Source organism: Ictidomys tridecemlineatus, chromosome 12 (assembly GCF_052094955.1).
Source record: "Ictidomys tridecemlineatus isolate mIctTri1 chromosome 12, mIctTri1.hap1, whole genome shotgun sequence".
NCBI lineage: Eukaryota > Metazoa > Chordata > Mammalia > Rodentia > Sciuridae > Ictidomys > Ictidomys tridecemlineatus.
Genome location: NC_135488.1, coordinates 90667089 through 90690188, shown reverse-complemented (window position 1 = coordinate 90690188; position 23100 = coordinate 90667089). Strand labels below are relative to the sequence as shown.

At 36.5% G+C, this 23100-nt stretch overlaps 1 protein-coding gene across 7 annotated transcripts in view; it reads right to left on the bottom strand.

The window, feature by feature from the left end:
- The window catches only part of Cdkl4 (cyclin dependent kinase like 4), a 48363-nt gene that overhangs the window by 20462 nt on the left and 4801 nt on the right, over positions 1–23100 (bottom strand). For all 7 annotated transcript variants that reach the window (XM_078029321.1, XM_078029320.1, XM_078029318.1 and 4 more), the window contains 4 exons: positions 17900–18123; positions 14627–14748; positions 7607–7679; positions 1304–1394 (listed from right to left, as the gene is read on the bottom strand). In XM_078029321.1, coding sequence (XP_077885447.1) covers positions 1304–1394; positions 7607–7679; positions 14627–14748; positions 17900–18067 — 454 coding nt within the window. In that variant the 5' untranslated portion in view covers positions 18068–18123. The remainder of the gene's footprint in view (positions 1–1303; positions 1395–7606; positions 7680–14626; positions 14749–17899; positions 18124–23100) is intronic.

The following is a 23100-nucleotide window of genomic DNA, read 5'->3' as shown; positions in this document are numbered from 1 at the left end:
TATTTTTTTGTATTTCATTTAGAGACAGGGTCTCACTGAGTTGCTTAGCACCTCACTTTTGCTGAGGCTGGCTTTGAACTCTTGATCCTTTTGCCTCCAGCCTCCCAAGCCACTGGTATTGCAGGCATGTGCCATTGTACCTGGCTCTTTTATGTTTTTAATGTTTGTAATGACATATATATTTTTGTGACCAAATTGGATATTTTTGTAGTCTAGAATGGATTTCCAGGGAAACAAACAAACCAAACACTGCATTTATGGGAAATATCAGAAGACTTATTCCCTTAATTTCCTGACTTGTAGGTCATATGTATTCCTGTCATTATTTTCTGTGCAGTTGAAATCATACTGTACACATCAGTTCGATTTTCTTTTTCATTTACTCTGAAAACCTCACTTCCAATGACTGCCGAATAGTTCATGATTTGGATGTACTGTATACTATGTGCAGAGATCATAGCTCTATTTCCCAGTGTTTGTCCTTTTAACCACATGGCACAGGGATCAATTATCCAGTTATCATTAGGGTCCCAATATTTTATACCACAAAGCACAGCAACCTCAGAAAATCTTTTTAACAGTTTTTGCCCAACCCTTCCAAATGCATTGTCAGGTCACCTGTATCTGTGTCCTATCAGGATCTGATTATGCATATACCCATACTGCAAGGTATAAATTGCTAACACTCTGTGTGTGTGTGTGTGTGTGTGTGTGTGTCTGTGTGTGTGTGCGCGCGCGCGCGCGCGCAAAGTTCCAGATTTGGGGAGAATTAATTATTTGTCCCCTTTCCCTTCACTTCCTGCCTGCCTGGGATGATTTCTTTTTTCTTAGCACTGTATCTTCATCCTCTCTCTTTAATTTTCAGTTGACACTTCCAGTCTCTCACCAGCTACAAGAAGTTTTTTTCCAACCACTTTAGCCCACATTAACATTTCCCTCCAGGGAACTGTCTGACAGCACCTTCATTTTAGTTCTTTATTGCCAGCCATCTTGTATTATTCTGTTGTTTTTTTTTTTTACTTTAGATCATAAGAGCATGAAGAGCAGAAATGCACTTATAATTCTTTTCTACTCCTGTGGGGCAAAGCACGTGAAAAAGTCATCCAATAACTTCTAGCTGAATGGAGTAGAGTTGAAATGCCAAATAATGTACTGACTAAAAGGCTAAAGTGAGATTTTTCTTTTCGGAAAAAAACAACACAACACTTAGCATCTGTCCAATATCTCAAGCAAGAATTTAAATTCTATCAGTTTATAATCATCTGAATTGGATAAAGTAGGTTAAAAAAAATCCGCTACTTACTCAGAATTCGTGCAAACCCAAAGTCACAGATCTTGATTATTCCTTGCTTGGTTATGAGAATGTTTTCAGGTTTTACATCTCGGTGAATACACTGGAAGACAATAGTTGATTATTTTTCTGGGCCATCATAATGACCAAGAATAAATATTAACTACTAGTATATCGACGAACAAGTAGCCTATGATATAAAAACAAAGATTCCCTTCATTTTTCTAAAAGAACTTAAATTGGCAGCTTTTACCTAAAATCTTATCATTTAAAAGAAAAAGAATATCCAAATGTTGCTACATTACTGAAGAAATTTAAATTACAGTTGTATATGAAAACTGTATCAGTTTTTTTGGGGGAAGAAGTGAATACTATACAATTATTTCTTTCACTTTTTATTGCGTTTATTAAAACTGCACTAGATAAGACCCTAACTGAAACTAGATTCTATGGACCTGTAGTAAGACCTGTGGCCACATGAGAAACACAAAAGAGGTTGAATAATTATTGTGGATTTGAGAAAATGGAAAGGCATTTAAATTATTTTTTTAAAAATTCACTTTTTAAAATTTGAGTGAGAGTATTGTTTTTTTTTAATTTATTTTTTTAAATTTTTATCCAAATTAGGACACCTGCAAGTGTAAAGGGAGCTCTGTAAATAAACATGCCAGAACAGGCGCAGATCAGAACTACCCTGGGTGAACTGTGATGTAGCCACCTACTTAGATCAGAGATCCCAATTTTCTCTGCAGTGAGCTGACCAGGAATGATGGGGCGGCCCTCATGAGATGTTGGCACAGTGCAGGAGGAGTCCCTCCCAGGAGGATAGGAGGACCCCTCTTGTGAGTCATTCTCACCTTGGAGAAGCTCTGCTGTTCTTTTTAAATATGTAGCGACCTTACAAATTTGCTGTGTCACCATGACCCTTCCTGCTGAACATGAGAAAGCTAAGCTGGGGACTTGGAGGAGGGCAAACAAGCGAGTGCACACATCATGAACCCAGGAGAGGTCTTCCACGTTGCAGAGGTACTGTGGCACACGCCTATAATCCCAGTGACTTGGGAGCCAGAGGCAGGAGGATTTCAAATTCGAGGTCAGCCTCAGCAATTTAGCAAGGCCCTAAGCAACTTAGAACCTTTCTAAATAAAATATTTTAGGAAGGGGTTGGGGATATGGCTCGGTGGTGGTTAAGCATCCCTGGGTTCAATCTCCAGATCTAAAAAAACAAAGCAAAGCAAAACAGAAACAACTGTGGCCCTATTCTTCAGAACTTCTATCTTTTCAGATCATTTATTCCCCTCCCCAAAAAGAGTTAAAAATGATACCACTCTCTACCACTTAGCCCCCATCCAGAGCTCTGTGCTTTTCAAAGTACTTCCACATGAATTATTTCATCCTTGCAATAGTCCTGTGATTGTTGGTGGCCACTGACAGTCCACTGAATAAGTGTCACAATCAACTGTGTCTGCCTCACTTCTCTGCCATGCTGCCAGTCTCTTTAGGTATTTGTGTCAAATTGATAATTCTGAAATCATTTTTGCTTCAATAACCACTACCTAGAAAGAGAAAAAGCTAAAGCTTAAATTCATCTTAGGTCACAAAAATGGCAGTAGTGAACCTGAGGTTGTGGCTCAGTGGTAGAGCGCCTGCCTCACACGTGAGGCACTGGATTCGATCCTCAGCACCACATAAAAAATAAGTAAATAAATAAAATAAAGGCATTGTGTCCATCTACAACTAAAAAAAAAAAAATTAAAAAATGGCAGTGGTAAAAGAAGCTTGTTTCTTTGTAATCTCAATTACTGACAACTGTTTCATAATGTGTACTTCTAGAAGTTTGAAGAACCATTTTAGATCTCCTAATACCTTAGGTATTGATCTTAAAAAAATACATTATTGGAGAATAAAATATTTTTGATATGCCACTTTTTTTTTCTTTTTTGGCGGTATTGGGGATTGATTCCAGAGTTGCTCTACCTCTAAACTACATCCCCAGCCTTTTAAAATTTTATTTTGAGGCAAGGTCTCAATAAATTGCTGAGGCTAGCCTCTTGTGTTCCTCCTGCCTCAGCCCCTGAGTTGCTGGGATTACAGGCCGAGACTAACTTTCTGAGTCAGCAATACTTAAAATAGTTGGTGATTTATAGAACAGGTATGTCCCTCAAATGACTTTATATAGAATTCTGGAGTTTCTAGAGTATGTGTGACATTACAAAGTAAATATACTTATATTGATATTTGTTTGTTGGCCTATTTATATATATATTTTTGGATCTAATGCAGACCATGTTGAAATATATAGCAAGTATTTTTCAATCCAAAAATATAAAAGGCAAACAAAATATTAGTGTGTCCCAAAGAAACAGAAACATTTATTTATATAGCCATAGGTAAGAGAAGCTACTGATAAAAAGATAAGAATATTGAAGAAAGAAAAATAAATAAAAATGATTGAAACAGTAAGAATCAGAGCATGGAGGACAGAAACACTCAGACACACAGCTTTTGTCTTCTCTACTGCAAAGCCACGCTCTGTACAAGCTCTCTTCAGCCAGCTTTTGTGAAGTGCCTCTTGCAATCAGCTTATTTTCCACCAAACAAGAAGAAACATGCAAGTTTCTTTAACGGAAGAATTTTAATAAACTTGGGTTTCATAGGCATCTTTTTTGTGTGTGTATGTTGCTGAGGATTGAACCCACAGACTTGTGCATGTGAGGCAAGCACTCTACCAACTGAGCTATATCCCCAGCCCTTTATATACTCAGGTTGAGTTATTGTTGGTTCACAAGCTGGCAAAAAAGAGGGAAAAAATGTCATTTTAAACCTGGCTTTCAACTCAAAGAATAATTTCTGGAAGCATCCATTCCAGTAACTACTTCTTGTATGCCAGATTGAGCAATAAATAATTTTCTATAAGCTGAGAAGGTGGTTCTCTATGACCAGGCTGTGGGGGTGGATGGTTATTAGCCATGAGAGAGAAAACAGATGCCTCCTTGCTGACCCACTATGGGTACCAGCAAGATGCTGATGGATGCTGCAGTTGGGCACCTCCATGTCTCAGATATCACTGTGGTTTTGCTATCATGAAATAAAGTTCTTCTCTAACCAGTGAATCAGATATAAATATATGGATTCACAGTGAAGTTAAATGGATCACTTCAGCTATCTCACACTGGCAGTATTAGAAAGTAAAACAGAACAAAGTATGTATTTTCTCAAATCCAGCACTTCTCAAAATTTAATATGCACACCAATCATCTGGAGCTCTTGTTAAAATGCATATTCTGAGTCAGCAGATTGGAGTGGGCCTGAGATTCTGCATTTCTGACAAGCTCTCAAGTGATCCCTATGAGCCATTAAGTGGCAAGGCCTCAATCCCTTACTGCTTTAACCTCCATTGTCTTGCTAAGGATCATGACTCTGGAGATAATAAGGTGCACTCCTTGGGAGTGAAAGCAATATTACTGGGTCAAATTGCCTTTTCTGTAATTTTGAGAGCATCATTAGAGTGCCTCTAAAAATAAAGACTATAAAGGTTTTAGGTGTATTATGGTAACAGCTTATATATGACTTAAGAGTTTTTCTTTCTCTTTTCTTTTGGGTATCAGGAATTGAACTCAGGGACACTCGACAACTGAGATACATTCCCAGCCCTATTTTGTATTTTATTTAGAGAAAGGGTCTTTGCTTAGTTGCTTAGCACCTTGCTTTTTGCTGAGGCTGGCTTTGAACTCTAGATCCTCCTGTCTCAGCCTCCCAAATTGCTGGGACTACAGGCGTGTGCCACCATGGTTGGTAAGAGTTTTTCTTTTGCATGCATTTAAGTTAACAGTTAAAAAGGAAAAGATGGGTATACAAAGGCTTACCATTGCATAAGAAAATCCATAAGTTCAGAAGTAGTTTTCATCTTGGAGGAGGAAAGTTTTGTCTAAAAACTATCCATTTTTAAAAGAGGTCATGGATTATCAATGGGAAGTTTTCAATATTTTAAAGCTTAGGATATAGAATGTATTATTCCAAGCAGAGAAACTATGGCAGTCTCATTGAGCTATAATAATGTTTGAGTCCTCTGGCAATAGTGAGTGACAATCAGACTGATTGAACGACTAATTCATCCATCCATTTATTCAACAAGTATTCACTGAGTACCTTTTATATAAAAGGTCAATGCTAAGCACTAAAGAAACAAAGACAAATCAGCCTCACATTTTGCATTACTCTAGGTCACAGAAAAGTGTCAAGTTATATAGGGGGATATGGCACAACCACTTATAGTGAATAGTATTTAAAAAAACATTTAGCTACCCACAAAGTTCCTGCTGCAACCTTAGGTGAACTTGATAGCACAGTAGAAAGCAACAAAAATATGGATTCAATTCAGTATTTTATTTTATTTGTACTGAGGATTAAACCCAGGGATGCTTTACAACTAAGCTACATCCTCAGCCCCTTTTAAAATTTTTGTTTTGCAACAGGATCTCATTATGTTATTGAGGGTCTCTCTAAATTGCTGAGACTGACTCTGAACTTGTGATCCTCCTGCCTCAGCCTCCTGACTTGCTGGGATTACAGCTGTGCCCACTGTGCCTGGCAATTCAGTGACATGTTTATGAAAAATTTGAAAGCACAATTTGCATCATGAAAAACAGGTTTCTGTATGTTGTGAACGCATCTCTCTACACCAATAGAAGGCTTTTGGTTGATTCTAATGAAAACGTCACTGATTTTCTTAAAACTAAAGAAAGCTTCCCTAAGTATTGACATTTAATTCCATGATCTTGTATTTTATTTTTCTGCAATCCTCAATGGTAGACATTCTGCTGGCATCAAAACTGACCATATGGTGCCTTAGCACTCTCTTTGTCTAGGCATTTACTCAAAAGGTCTAGAGATATCTTCTATAAGCTATCATTCTAGCACAGGATCCAATTTGAGTAAGGGCCCAATGGCCTGAGATGGGAAAATTTGAGCATTTAAGAGAACAATGACCACAAAGGATCGGAAATATCAACTATATAAAAATTCATGTTTATAATGATGCCCCACCACCTTCCCCTGAAAGCCTGTCACGGTCCATCATTGGAGGTTGCTGAGCTACTTACTCATCACTCTGAATATTGACACATAAAGGAAATCATCACATATCCATCTTGCTGTATTTTACAATAGCCAGAGTATGTAAGGGTAAGTTATTTTTCATAAATCAATGATAATGCAGAAGAAACAACAGAATTGGAAAATTAACATCTCTTAACATTAATGAAATACAAGATGCAGGCAACCATCATCACTGGATGCTAAACCATCAGGTGAAAAGGCTGACAGGGCAAATGCCAATGGAATGGATCAAACTCATAACTCTGGAGCCCACTGATCAGTATCAACATTGTCAGAAGCTGGACAACCAGCCACTATGTGCCTCATGATGATGCAATAAGAAGTGTACCACGGGCTGGGGCTGGGGCTCAGTGGGAGAGCGCTTGCCTAGCATGTGTGAGGCACTGGGATCGATCCTCAGCACCACATAAAAATAAATAAATACATAAAGGTAATGTGTCCTTCTACAACTAAAATAATAACAATAATAGAAAGAAAGAAGTGTACCATACCACAAATGTGATATTCTTGTCTAAAAAATACAGAGCCCAAATATGACAAGGCTCTAGATAAAAATACCCACATTTAGGAAATACAGGGGGAAAGAACAAATTAAATTGTATGTAGGAAACAGGGGGCCAAAATTATTTCTATAACACAGCAGTATCCAAAGTGTGGTTCTCGTACCTGCTGCTTCAGTATCATCTGGGGAAATGTTACAAGTGCACGTTCTCAGGCCTAACACAGCTTTCCAGGTCATTCTGATACCTGCTCAAGTTTGAAAACTGTAGTTCTAAAAAATTAATGGCATGGAAAATTAAATTTAAAAAAAAGGTAGGGGATGGGGAAGTGTTGATGAAAGACTTAAGAGAAATAATAAAAACAAAATTGAGTGCCGTGGTGGGTGACATTGCTGACACCCTGACAAATTATTTTAAAACTCAATTTAAAAATAATCATGGGAACCATTAGTATTGCAGCAAAATGAAACATGAAGTTTATACAAACTTTTAATTCATGAGAAATTAGTCACATGATTCTTAGAGAAATTGGAAAAGGGCCATGGATATCGAATCCCTTTTCCTCAGATCTGTAACTTTCATTTGTTTTGCTTTTATGGTTCTTTCCCTCTATCTTTAGATCTTTGGATAGATCCCTGAGCTGTTTAGAAGAGTCATCAAGAAGATATTAATAAATATGTTAGAAAATGTTACTTACATTATGTTTATGACAGAAATTAAGAGCTTGAAGTGTTTGCCATAATACACTTTTGATCACTCCATCAGCAACTCTGGGGGAAAGAATTAAAAAGGAATTGAGAATGCCAGGCATGGGGTTCCAGGAGCAAAGGCTGGGACTAGAAATGGAATGAATAATTTTCTTTTGTAGTTTGAAATTTTTACATCTGTCAAATGATACATGCTTATCATGAAAATGTATAACTCTGTTACATGAAAATAGTTGCTATAACTTATGGAGGCTGACTTTCGCTGCATTTACTCTTTTTTTTTTTTCCTGGTCCTGGGAATTGAACCCAGGGGTGCTTTCCACTAAGCTACATCCCCAGTCTGTTTTATTTTTATCTTGAGATAGGTTTTTGCTAAGTTATTTAGGGCTTTGCTAAGTTGCTGAGGTTGACCTTAAACTTATGATCCTCCTGCCTCAGCCTCCTGAGTTGCTCAGATTACAGGTGTACACCACCACGTTCAGCCTGCATTTACTTTTTAACTTTAATTTTAAATAAAAACATTCAAATGGCTCAAAAATTTTAAAGTACATTCACAAAGTCTTCTGACACCTGCCTAATTACCCATTTATCTTCTGCAATTCTACCCTCACTGCCTGGCTTCTCTCAGAAATGAGGTACAAATCTTAACATGTGCACATATATTTTAGTGGCTGAGGAGGACTCATTTTATGTATCATAATGTACTTATTCCCCATTGATGAGCAGTAAGGTCGAGCCAATTTTCATTTCTAGAAGCACTTCCATGAACATCTGTAATCATCCATCTTGTTGCAGTTGTACAATTATCTTCTTAAAGTAAATTCCAAAATATGGCATTTCTGGAACTAATCATAGGCACATGTAGAGAAGAACTTCAGGCAGACCTGACACCTGGCTTTGCAGGGAAAAAGGTAAATTTGGAAGAGGGACTTTGAATTCACTCAGCTCATTTGGTGATACACACTCAAGCACATGCTGGATCCATGGTGCAATGGCCGAGCATCTGGTAAGTGGGGTGGTTTACAGCCAGAGAGGCCAGGGAGAGGAAAGATCCTATGAGAATGGGAGGCTGGCAGTGATCATTGCTCTGTGTAGAAAACACTGGAAGATATTACGGGCAGGCGTAATTTCCACGGGGGACTTGGGGACCTGGGAAACCTGTCTACTTCATGTAACCATCTCTACAAATTCTAGCAATTGCATTCACTTTAACTTTTCTGTTGGTGTCTTTCCATGACTCACATCCCTGTCCCGTGATGATGCCTTCACATTTACACTCTGCCAAGCTACCCTCTCTCGAAGGAAGGTTATACCCATTTAAACTCCCACCAAACATCTGTGCAGATAAGTCCCCATTGCCTCATGGTCTTGCCAACATTTAGTTTTGCCAATGTTATGTTTGCCAATCTGTGGTTAAAATGAAATGATATTTCATTTTGGTTTTTATTTGCCTTTCATTAATTTTTAGTGATGAATAAATTTCCTATGATTATTGGATACTACAGTTCTTCTTTTGTGTATTTCCATTTCATGGCCTCTATCAATTTTTGGACTGCTCTGTTTACTCTTTTCTTATTCATTTACAAAGACCCAGTGTAGATCAGTCTATTATATATGCAGCACATATTTTTCTCAGTGTATTGTCTGTTTTTCAACCCTGTTGATGCAGATGGGGTTGTTGTTTGCATATTTCAAAAAACTGGAAACACAAGGGTTTCAAAAGAAAACTGTATACTGTAAGGATTTTTCTAAATTTAAAAAACCTTCATAATTATATAATACTTCAATTATATCCCTCACACAGACTTAATATTTCCCCATATTTGGATAGTTAAATCACATATTTAGGTCACTTTTGAATTTATGCAGAGGTAGCTGGTTTTATAGGGTTAGGAGACAGCCTGTGTGTACCTCAGTTATGGCACTAATGACAAGATACCTTCACATGAGGCTGAAGTATATTTGGAGAAACCAATGTAGGAAGGTGTTTTTCTCAGAGCAATTTCCTTATCTTGGATCACAATTATGGTGGCATGTCCTTCACTCCAGTTCTCCTATTTATTATTCTGAAAGCACTGAATTCTCAGTATTAAACCCCTTTCCACTTGAAATGTCTAGTGCTGTTTCCTCCAATGAATTCTGATATAACTTTATCCTTCTCCCCACTTTACCTATGGCCCAGCCTTAAGCAACATTATTTAAATATTTTGTTAGGAGGTAGAAAGGAGAGTATAGCCATTTTGAGCCATGGGAGAGGCTGCCAGAGTTCAAATCCCAGCTGTGCTGCCTCCTCGCTTTATAACTTTGGGTAAATTATTGCTGCTTCTGGGTTTTCCCATATGAAAGGGAAATGTCATTTCATAAGTGATTTGAGAAGTCTGTCCTCTAAATATCTGGGCTTAAACACTCACATGGGCCCAGGAGATGAGAATCTGAAAGATGAGGCCAATAAATGAGGCTGAAACTCCTGCACGAAGACAGAAGCGGTCCTGAGACAGCACAGGGAGCGTGGGGCCAGCAAGGAGGCCAACTTGGCTGGAGCATGAGTGAGAATGTGTCAGGTTTCTCAAGTCCTGCAGGCCTCACAGACCTAGAGCTTGGTAAGGAATTTGTATTTTCCTCTAGATTCAAAGCCACTGAGGGGAATCAAGCAAAAAAGCAATCCAGTAGGGTGAATGGATTTCCAGGGGCAAAGTAGATACAGGGAGATTAATTAGGAGGCTGATTCAGGAACCCAGGTGAGATCTGGTGACTTACATTAGGCTGACAGTGGCAAAGAGGAAGGCAAATGGATTTCAGTTTTAGGGAGGGACTGGCAAGGGTAACCCATGGCCTTATCCATGTAGGAATGGGATGCTGGGAAGGATCTAAGAGAATACAGGAGCAGGGAAGCTGGGGAATTAGGCAGGGCCTAACATTCAGAAGCTGTTATAACCGGGATTTCTAGTGTCAATGATGTGGAATCAAGCATGGATGAATTTGATAGGGAAGCCCTGCGCTGTTGCTATGGCAGGAGTGTTTATAGGCTTCTCACTGGAAGTGTCACAGTGGTCAGTGAGCTCAGGTTCCAAGAAGGTAGGCCTCCCGACTGGCAAAGCAACATCTCTATGAAGTAACAACTACGCACAAGGAACACTGATCTTGCAGAGAGAAGACAGTTACCAAAGGAGTTGAGCTGCACAGCGCTCAGTCCAGGAAGACCACGCTGTGACACCATTCGGCACACAGCCTTTTCCAAAGTGTTTTGGAGAGAAATAAAACCTCCAGAAGAAATCAATGGATTCCATGTTTAAATATTATGTTTTGGGTAAGTGTGAAAAAAATACTAAAAGCAACAATGAAGGCCTTAAAGTGAAAATGAGACATCTCAGTTCAAGGCCAAACAAGTTAAGTAAAGGCATCGGGAATTCAGCCTGCACAGCCCAGAGACGGCTCTCTTAGCCCCTCTGCAGAGATTTAATGCCCACCTCAGAACTCCCTGCATTTGTTTTAGTTTGTTATAATTTTTTTAACTTGATTTCATTATCATTACCCCAGATGAACTGGGTTCTCACTAAACCCCCGTTCTCCGGAATAAATGACAACCTTGTTATTAGGGGTCCACCAGGCTTTTGATGATTTCACTTTTATTAACCTCCCCAACTTCATCTCCTACTACATCCACACAAATTTTCTAGCCAAGTCCTGTTAGTTTTGGCTATTCGCTGAATGTGCCAGGCTTGTTACCAGCTCCAACAAAAGTGAACTGTGAATTAATTCACCTTTTAACTGTTGTACAATTTTATTTTAAAGAATATAAATGCATTTACTAGAATATTGAGAAAATTCAAAATTAACTTCAATTACACTTACCATTCTGCTCTATTAACTCATTTTTCATAGACCAACTCATGAACATTTCCCCAGGACACCAAGTATTTTTCTACATCATTCTTTTTTGCCTATTTTTTTTTTGAGATAGTGTTTTCTTTTTTTTTTTTTTTAACGTGGACACAATATCTTTATTTTATTTTATGTGGTGCTGAGGATCGAACCTGGTGCCTCAGGCATGGTAGGCAAGCGCTCTACCTCTGAGCCACAACCCCAGCCCGGAGATCTTCCTGCTTCAGCCTCCACAGTAATCCTCCTGGGATTACAAGCATGTGCCACCGTGATTGGCATGCTGCATTCTTTCTCACGGGCTAGATGAATAGTGTACCATTGTATGGATATACCAAAATGCATGTAACTAATTCCCCCACTCCTTTTATTTATTGTTGGAGTTGAACTCAAGGCCTTATGCATGTCAGGCAAGCGTTCTGCCACTGAGTTCCACCCCCATCTATGACCAATTTTTTCTATGTCTTCATTAGTGCATTCTAGTTCTACACACTATTAGGGTTCATTTTGACATAATCATACATGCATGGAATATGATCTGCCCCACTGCGGTCTCCAGCTTCCCCTTTCCCTTCCCTCCCTGTTCCCCTCCCTTACTCTAGTGGTCTTCCTTTTATTTATTTATAGTTTTCTTTAATTAGTGCTCTATGGATATTACATAAAAGGTGAAATTCACTGTGGTCTACTTACATATGGACATAGCATGATTTGGCCAATTTCATTCCACTGTTCCTCCCTTTTCCTGTCCCCCCACTCCCTCTTCTTCAATCCCCTTCCTCTGCTCCACTGATTGATCTCCCATCTATTTTCATGGAATCTCCCCATTGCCTTTTTTCCTAATCAGTTCTTTCAAAATATTTTTTTTCTGTAGTTGTAGAGGGATAGAATGCTTTTATTTTGTTTATTTTTATGTGGTGCTAAGGACGGAATCCAGAGCCTCACATATGCCTCACAAGTGCTCTGCCACTGAGCGACGGGCCCCTCTCCCCATCAATTTTTTATTAGAAAACTCAAGGCCAATTTTTATTATACTTAATGATATATTGAATATCCATATGTATAACTATTTGTCCCTATCTGAATATTTGATTACCATTTATTTCTCTAAATGGAATTTCTTGATTGAAGGATAAAAACAGTTTAAAAAACTTCATACACACTGCCAAATTGTTCTCCCAATTACACTCTCTTGAACTGTGAATGAGAAAGACTGGTTCCTAATTTCTTTTTTAATATTTATTTTTTAGTTGTAGGTGGACATAATACCTTTATTTATTTATTTTTATGTGGTGCTGAGGCTCAAACCCAGGGCCTCGAATGTGCTAGGTGAGTGTTCTACCACTGAGCACAACCCCAGCGCTTCCTAATTGTTGATAATACTGAGTATAATGATTTTTGAAGAATCTTTGCCAAATTTAATAGGTGAAAAATGATCCTTCACCATAAACATTTTAATTTATTTGATTGATAGAGAGAGTAAACTTTTTTTTTTTTTTTGAGAGGGGATATAATGGTCATCCCCTCCTCCTTTTAAAACATGTTTCCTTTTCCATGTCTACTAGAATGAAAGCTCCACAAGATTAAGCTACTTTTTTGGTTTGTGTGTTCCTACCTTTATCTGACAGGTCCACAATATTCACTAAATCATTTTTGAATGTATATTTTTTTTCCAATTGGGCATTAATCTTTTCATATATGAAATTTGTTAATTATGGCAGTTTAACAAATTTGGCATTTCTTTTTGGGTTTTGCTTATGGCGCTTTTTTGTCAAAGGAAATCTCTAAAACAACTGTGATTTAATTCGACTGTTCATATTTTCTTTTTTCTTATTTTTAAAATATTTCTTGATTTGGTCTAGCTTCTTTAAGTTTCAAAAAAACCCATTAGAATTCTGATTAGAATTTATTTAGTAAATAAATTGGGGAGGCAATATTTTTAAAATAATAAATATTTTTATCTAGAAACTATGTTCATTTAAATAAAATTCTTTATGTACCTTAGTTTTTTTAGTTGTAAATGGACACGATACCATTATTTTATGTATTTATTTTTATGTGGTGCTGAGGATTGAACCCAGTGCAATCTACCGCTGAGCCACAACCCCAGCCCTCCTTAGTTTGGGAGATGTCTTTATGTAGAGTTTAAGCAAATCTTTTCATTCCTAAGCTTTTGTCACTGCTAATATTTGAAAAGGGATCCTTCTCCACCAGATTTTCTAACGTGGTATTTAATATTAAAACTGTTAATTTTTGAGTGTGGACTCTCTTGTGGGACAGGGATTCTTTACTGAATTCCCTTAGTTTTAATAACTTTCGGTGACACTCTCATATTTTGTAACAATAATATTATGTAAATAGTAAAAATCTTATCTTATTTCTAAAAGTGATATTTATTTTTCTTATTGCATCCCACTGGCTACAGTTCTCAGAATGTTAAATTATAGTCATGACAACCAACATCCTTGTCTTGTTTCTCAATTTAATGGATGTTCCTTTGGTGCTTTACCATTGAATGTAAGATTTGTTTGAAGAGGTTTTTTGTTTTGTTTTGTTTTGTTTTTTTGGTGTGTGTGTGTGCAAAAAAAGCATTTTTAATTCTAGTTGCTAAGGTTTTAATTTTTTTTTAATAATCAAAAAGTGTTGGGGCTAGGGCTGTAGCTCAGAGGTAGAGTGCTTGCCTCACATGTGTGAGGGGCTGGGTTCCATCCTTAGCACCACATAAAAATAAAATAAAGGTACTGTGTCCATCTATAACTAAAAAAAAAAAATATTTTTAAAAAGTGTTGGATTTGTCAACATCTCACATTTTCAAATTTTATAAATCACATTTTTTTATCGTTTAACTTACTAGTGAATTATATAAATAAATTTTATAATTGATCCATGGTTCACTTGCTGAAAATGCATTGTCTCAAAATGCATTGTGATTTATATTTACAGATTCGTCTTCCTAGTTATATTTCCTCTAAGTTGATTTCTGATTGCCCTTTAAGCATATTCTGAGAGTGGAGAGGGGCAGCCAGATGCATTTTGTAGAAGGGGTAATAGTGGCTAGGAATTGAAATTGCCATAATTAATTCCACACAGAATGAAACATGGCCATATAGAACTTCAATTTCTAGAGTACTTACCCATTTGGGTTTCTTTCCAGCTCATTTAAAAGTGTATGATCACAGTATTCAAAAACTAAATGCATTTTCCTTTTTCTCCTGAACACCTCAATGAGGTTCACAAGGTTTGAATGTTTTAATTGCTGTAAAGGAGTTGAAATACAAAGTTTAGTGATGGGTTTCTAGGTATCGTTTCTCTCCATATCCCTTTCAATGTTAAGAACACAAGGCCTTTCTAATTATTTTTGTGTGCATCTCTTGTGCAGAAGTTATTATAGATCCTTATAAGAGAAATTGCTCTCAGAATAACAGAAACTTAAAGTAGAAAGAAATATAAGAATTTGTCTAAAGTAACTGAAATTGATGGTAACTAAACTGTTTGACTCCTTCTAGTGATAGCAAATAAAGCATATAAGTTAAAATATAAGCAGTAAAATAAAAAATACTTTGTGCATTTTATGGAAACTCTAAATGTCTAAGTCATAAAATGACCTGAATAAACAATTGAGGAAATGGAATTATTGAGTAAAAGACTATAAAAAATCATCAGTGCCCACTTATCTTATACTTTGCCATGGGCTTAATGTAAATAAATGTCAGCTGGATTTAAACTCAGCTTGGATTCTAGTTTTGGCTCTGAGCAATACTGGATTCCCAATGTTAAATCTGATTAAATTGTCTATTTCAGGGATTTCCAATTAGTCTGTGTTTTAAATTCACTAAATTTCCCAGTAATTCCTTGATTCTGTTCTTCACGCTTATATTTAGATGTTTTATGTGTTAATTTCATTCCCAAACTGAAGCATTTCACAAGGCAACCTTTGTTTTTAATATTGTAAACTAAAGGAAAAAGGATGATGAAGTTGGATGATCCATCATTAGAGTGAATATAAAACTTATCATCTAATCCAGTATAACAGTAGAAGCCAGGACTGTCCCAGGTAAACCAGCATATATGATCACCCTGCCTTTAATTAGGGCAACCATATCATTTAGCATTCTTACTAAGACATTTTTGAAAGGGGATGTTAACTGGACAGGACATTGGGACAAACACCATAAACCAGGACTGTCCTATGTAAACCTGGATATATGATCTCTTCTATTTATCATTTATCTTCCTTGTCATTTTCCCAGAATAGTAGACAAATCAACTTTCCAAACCCTATAGCATTTACCCAGAACAATATATAAACAGAACAAGATGTTGTGCATATAATAGAAGCTCAATTAATATTTTGCAGGCCCAGTAGAGAATCCTAAGTATGTTTTACATTACAAGCCTTTATGTCTGTATAAGTATGGCTTGACTAAAAATGAATAAAATAAAATTACCCTACAATTGTGTTTGCTGCTCAACAATCTGCAAAATTAGAATACCTAAGACATTAAAAATGTGCCTAGAGCATATTTTTGCTTTCTATGAGCTCCAGTGCCTAAAAGAGCAGAAGGTCCAAAAACAGTGGAGCCACACCTCACAGGTGAGCCAGCTGATTTGTATTGCAGTAAAACCACAAAATGGAAGTGAAGCGCTTTTCCTTACAGGCGGGCAAGGGATTCACAGATGAGATGGCTTTATGCGATGACCAAGATGAACCTGGTCAAATCTCTTGTCTCTGGGTAGGTCAGCAATTTATATATCCTTTACAAAGGAAGTTAATAACCCCAACAAACAGTGATTTGCCCAAAGTAAAACAGGTAGAGGGCTGGGGACATAGCTCAGTTGGTAAAGTGCTTGCCTAGCATGCACAAGGCCCTGGGTTCAATCCCCAGCACCACAAACAACAACAACAAAACACACACACACAAAAAAAAAAACCCCCCACAAAATCAGGTAGAAAGGAGAACGAGGAAAATAAAATTTAAATACCAGGAGTATGGGAGGAAAGTAAGGTTCATTTCCCATGGAAGGAGTGTGTTCAAGGCATGCCTGGGTGTGCAACATACCAGAGGCAGGAAAAAGTACATTCTGAGACCAAGCTGAGATGAAATATGGCTACCTTTCACCTTAATGCACATTCTCAAATTGGGGCACTTGTAACTCAGAAGGTACCAGCTGAGCATTGACCTTATTAAGACTTTGGAGGGTATGATATATCAAGATCATTGTACTGTCATATGAAACTAATTAAAACAAATAAAAAATTTAAAGAAAAAAGACTTTGGAGGAAGAGGGAGAAGACTTAAAGCATTATTTTTAATGGAAAACAACACTGCCTGGTTCAGACCCACCCTGCAGCCTGGCCCAGAATTGGGTGCTAGACCTGGCTGGCTCACCACTGCCTTCTGCTGGCTAAGTCGCAAGAGTGATTTTTTTTTTTTTTTTCTATCATGATTGTTTTCAAAACTGTATTTCAAATTATATTTTAAACAAAACACTATAAAGTATTCATTGGGGACACTTGGTGCAAGTGATATTTGGAAGGAGGGATAATGTAATTATTATCTCCCCTTTTCAAACTGGATTACTGTTTTGTTTTTCCTAAAAACAGAAGACACAGTTCAAAAGTCAAGGCTAGTTGTTCTTGAAATCACAGGGTCTTGTTACTTAATGTGTAACCGCTGGTGTTGTTGCCAATGCCCACCAACCAGCAGCCTCTCTGCTGTCTGAGAGCTCATTAAAAAGGCAGTCTCGGGCCCCCTCCTGGATCCCCATCCCCCATTTCAACAAGATTCCCCAAGGGATTCCTTCTACATAACAGAGAAGCACTGTTCTGGCTTTCTTCCCCGAATGGAAGATTTTTAGGATAGGAAAAAATCTTAACATTGAAAACTTGTGAATCTTACATGTCAAATTCTATCAGAGTAAAAACAATAATGACAAAATCTTTTATGTAAAGTGTATGTACTGCTGGGAGTGATATTCAGTATAAGGACCAGGGCAATACAGGCGGGGACCAAGCAACACTGATATCTAAGGGGCACTAGTGTAGTCCCATGGGCCCCTCTGTGCCAGGAGGTGATCTTTTAGTGGCTGGTTGGTTGGGAAAGTATTTGGGGGCAATCTCCAGAGAAGGGCTGGGGGGAGGAGTAATAGTAGGATAAGGAGTCTTAGGTGGTGTGGATGTTTACCCACTAGAATGGAAGTACTTCAATATTTTAACCACCTACAGCTGTGCTAATATGTATCAGATAAACATCAGAATGGTTAAAGTTCAAGGTGATGATCTACTTATTTCCCAAAGTTGCTGATGCAAAGGAATTTGAGTCCAGTGGAAAAGAAATAATACTTTAAAAATGTTTAGCATACATGTTTCACCTAATGCCTTGAATAGTATGAGAGAGTTAACCTACCTTCAACAAGCGAATTTCTCTCAGTGCTATTTTCTTAACAACAGGGTCATCTTCAGATTCCACGAATTTTTTAATAGCTACTACTTGTCCAGAGGATTTGTTTCTGCACTTGAACACAACTCCATAAGACCCTTCTCCAATCTTAGCTAATTTTTCATACTTTTCCATTATAGTCAAGGTCACTTATATTATTATATTGATGGAACTGCAGTAAAATGTTGCACCTGGAAAATAAGATTGACTAACCTTAATCAGGTTATAAAGGACAACATTCCTGCAGTTAAAAAAACAATTTTCCTGGCACGCCGAAGATTTTCATTGATTAATTTAAACCCGTTTAAAAATACTTAGATGTCATTTGTACATGTGCTGCTAAAGAGAGACCTGGGTGCTGTTTTGTTAGTTTGGTCCTGTGTAGTTCTTGCAACTATCACAAATATTTCGTGAATTATTTCTGATAATGGATCAGTTAAATTACACAAATTTGTGGGAAGGAAACTTGTCCAGCCTATTGTTTTCATTGTCTTCAAGTAAATGATTAAAATATAATGCTGTAAAATCCAGCTTTAGGAACATTTCATACTCCAAACTGGTGTTTACTTTCTCCTTCCTAACTTAACAGGAATGCCTCAATGACTAGGAAGACTTAGGTGACTAGACACGGTACAAAGTGCTAGACTCCCACCTGGTGGAGAGAATGAAAGAGACAATGTGGGCTGCTAACAAAGCAGCTTTAAAAAAATAACAGAATCTTTCCAGGACATCCATCATTTATTGCTCTCAGCTTTTATATGAATGGGGAACTAATCCTTAGTCCCCAAAGAAAATAATGATATTGTACAAAAAAGGAGGTAGACGGATTCTTTGAGTGCTTTCATATTCATAGTGATTTCTAGAGAAACACTGTGTTTAACAATTTTTCTATCCTGCATCATCCATTTTTGATTATGTTGGTGACTGAATTAAACATTAAATGACAAATAAAGCCAGTATCATTAAATAAATAAGCCCCCAAATGAAAAATATAAAAAGTTTAATGAATCTGAAAAATCGCACCCCTTTATCCTGCCAAATCTTGTTAATATAATCTAATAGTAATTATTATAATAGCACTGGAAAAGCATTGTTCTGTCTACATATAATCTGCACAAACATTCTACAAAGTGAGTGTTATTTTATCCACTTATGCAGATGAGAAAACTGAAGCACAGGAAACTAATGTAAAATTAGAGCCCAGCCAATCAGGTTTCAAAGATCACAATTTGAATCACAACTTACACTGTCTCTCAGTTCCTTCACAAAAATGCACAATTTGAAGAACCATTTTTATCTAGGTCTTGGTATTAATATTATATTAAAGAAGTAAACACCTGTAAAATTTCTGTTTCAAATGAATGTACATTTTAAAAAATTCACTCATATTGTCTTTTTCATCCATAGATTATCTCAATCATCTACTCTCATTTGCTACCATGAAAATATACAGTAGCGAAAAGTGTTTGGGCAAATGATTACTAACATACTATTTTACAATTTTTTAAAAGTATATTCTATTCCCTCTGAAAGGAGAAAATTCAGGCGAACACACACATAAGAAATACATGGTATGAGAAAAAGATTAACATGAAACAGGGACGAGAGGTGGGAGGGAAAGGGAGAGAGAAGGGAAATTGCATGGAAATGGAAGGAGACCCTCATTGTTATACAGAATTACATATAAGAGGATGTGAGGGGAAAGGGAAAAAAAAACAAGGGAGAGAAATGAATTACTGTACATGGGGTAGAGAGAGGGAAGGGAGGGGGGATAGTAGAGGATAGGAAAGGTAGCAGAATACAACAGTCACTAGTATGGCAATATGTAAAAACGTGGATGTGTAACTGATGTGATTCTGCAATCTGTATACGGGGTAAAAATGGGAGTTCATAACCCACTTGAATCAAATGTATGAAATATGATATGTCAAGAGCTTTGTAATGTTTTGAACAACCAATAAAAAAATAAAAAAGAAGAAATACATGGTAAATCCATCATGGATTAAGTTCTAAAAACCCTATTAATTATACTATATTTTTACTTAGATATTATTATCTTCAAGGTTATTTAAATAAAAATATGCATGTATTGCCTTTGTTTGGTCTAATAGTAGATGGTCAAAAGAGAATAGGAGAAACTACATACAAATCTGCTTTAGAAAGTTATTGATTATTGATACAGAACTTCATAAATTTATGACTAACCTATTTGATAAGCATGACAGTTACCATGGAACATAAGGAAACTATGAATATGACACAAGGGTAATTATGAAGCTTTAGTGTAGCAATCTTTTCTTTTCTTGTTCTCTCCCCCCTTCTCTTTCTTTCTTTTAAATTTGTGGTACTGGGCTACCCTGAGCTTACATCCCAAGCCCTCTTAATTTTTTATTTTGAAAGAGGGTCTTCTTAAGTTGCCTTGAATTTATGATCATTCTGCCTCAGCCTCTCGAGTAGCTGGGACTATAGGTTTGTGCCACTTGCTTGGCTTATAATGCTTTGTTTTCTCATTCTTCTCTAGGTAGCTATTTGATCTATTTATCTATTCTTTTCCTTTTTTCCCCAACAGTTCCATAATGACTGATTCCTCAATTTAATTAGATCTTTTGTCATATCAACCAAACTGCTATTTACAATAAAATAAAGCTGCAGAACACAGTGCTTCACCTGATAACCTCTCAATATTATCTACTTTATAAACCTTTACATGGAAGATGAGTTCAAAATGTAAGCAAGAGTTAGACCTAGGCAGGAATTCCACAAAAAGAATTTTTGGCTCTAATTCTAGCTTACCAGGACTCTGAAGTTTTATTTTTAAATTTATTAGTTTTTAAAAATTATTTTTTAAAGAGTTTTTAAAAGCAGCAATTCCTAATCTCTTTCCTGTGGTTCAAGCCAACTACCTATTTAACTACTTGATGAACATCTCTGCATGAATGGGCAGTATCACCTAAAAATTGGTACATTCTAGGGGATTGGGGCTAGAATGTAACTCAATGGTAGAGTGCTTGCCTAGCACAGGTGAAGCAATGGGTTCAATCCTCAGCACCACATAAAAATAAATAAATAAAAATTTTTAAAAATTGGTACATTCTACACAAACTATCTTCTTTCTTATCCTCTATTTTTTTAAAAAATATTTTATTTATTTTTTAGTTTTTGGCGGACACAAAATATTTTTTTTTTAAATATTTTATTTATTTTTTAGTTTTTGGCGGACACAACATCTTTGTTTGTATGTGGTGCTGAGGATCGAACCCGGGCCGCACGAATGCCAGGCGAGCACGCTACCGCTTGAGCCACATCCCCAGCCCTCTTACCCTCTATTCTTATACAAAGCTCACAAACATGTTCCATGTTTCACCTAAATGACTTGCCAAGATACATGTGGAAGGGAACTTGAGATAATGACTTTTGACTCAATTTAATCTCTTCATATATCCACAAAGGTATACAAATAAGATCGACAACTAATAAGATCACATAAATCCAATGCCTTCAACATAACAAGAAGACAGTAGACTTCTACAGATGTAAATAGAAAGGTAAAGCCCAAGTTCTAGAAGAGATGTCTCTTGTGCTCACTGTAAGTCTTTGCATAGAGCTATAGGAGTGGGATTGGATCAGGAAAAGCAGTAAGGAAAAGCAAAGAAAGGAGGCCTAACACAGACTCAAAATCACCCCCTAGGAAAGAAAATGCAGCATAAGGTACAAGTATAGTGAGGTGACATCAGAGTGGCACCATTCTCAGGGCAGAGAAGAATAAGAGGGAAGGAAGAGGCACCTGTTCAAGCATAGAGAGTGAAGGGAAAAGAAGCTAGAGGGAGAAGTTTGGGATCTTGCAAGTCAAAGGAGAACCCTGAATAGAAGGACTTGCAAATCGTTCCCTCATGACTAATGTATTATCTAAAAGGAACAGTGTTTTGGTTTTGCAAATGACCAAAATGAAAGAGAGAAGAGACCGAAGATGATCAGAGGCTCAGAGATTCGTAAGACAAAAATCAATAGTGCCAACATAGACGTAATAAAATGCCTGGAAAGAAAGGGAGATTTAGGGGCAAAGATATTCAAAGAAATAATGGATAAAACTTAACAAATTTAATGAAAAACATTAATCTACATATTCAAAAAGTCAATAAATTCCAAATAGAATAAACACAAAGAGATTCATACTCTGACACATCATAGACAAACTGCTGACAACCAGAGAGAATATTCTGAAAACAGCAAAATACAACCATTCACATATAAGGGAACAACAACAAGATGCTTCATAACTGACCCTCATCAGAAAAATAATAGGAAGAAATAAATAAAATGAAAATTGGTTCTTTGGAAAGATCAATAAAATAGATGAATCTTTAGAATAGATTAAGCAAAAAAAAAAAGAGGAAAAAAAAAGAGAGAAATAAAACTTAATCAAAATTAGGATCTCTAGAGAAATTTTTAAAAATTAAAAGAGTATATTATGAACAATTTTATGCAACTAAATTAGACAGATAGTTGGATAAATGCCTAGAAAGATACAAAATACCAAACTGGACTCAAGAAAAAATAGAAAACCTGGGAATATCCATAACAAGTAAAAAAATCAAATAAGTAATTAAAAAACTATCCACAAAGAAAAGCCCAGTATGAGATGAATTCTACCTATCCAGCCAATATCACTCTGATACGAAGTAGGCCAAAAAAAAAAAAATCACATTATTGCAGATCATCATTTTCATGAATATAAACTCAATACTCAACAAAATAATTATCAAAATAAATTCAGAAACATACGATGGTTACATGGAAATGCAAGGCTGGTTTAATATCTGAAAATCAATGTAAAACATCATGTGACTAGAATAAAAGACAAAATTGTTTGATCATCTCAGTAGACACAGAAAAAGTGACAAAACCCAACACTCACTCATAATAAATATCTCAACAAAGTAGAAATACAAGGGAACTTCTTCAAGGGCATTAGTAAAAAGCTTACATTTAATACCATGTTTAATGGGGAAAGACTAAATATTTTACTCCTAAGATTGAGAAAAAGATGTTTGCTTTCATCATTTTAACACTGTATTGTAAATTCTTGCCAGTACAAGAAGACAATAATAGAAATTAAAAACATAGATTGGAAATGAAAAATGTAAATGACATGATACTGTATATAGAGA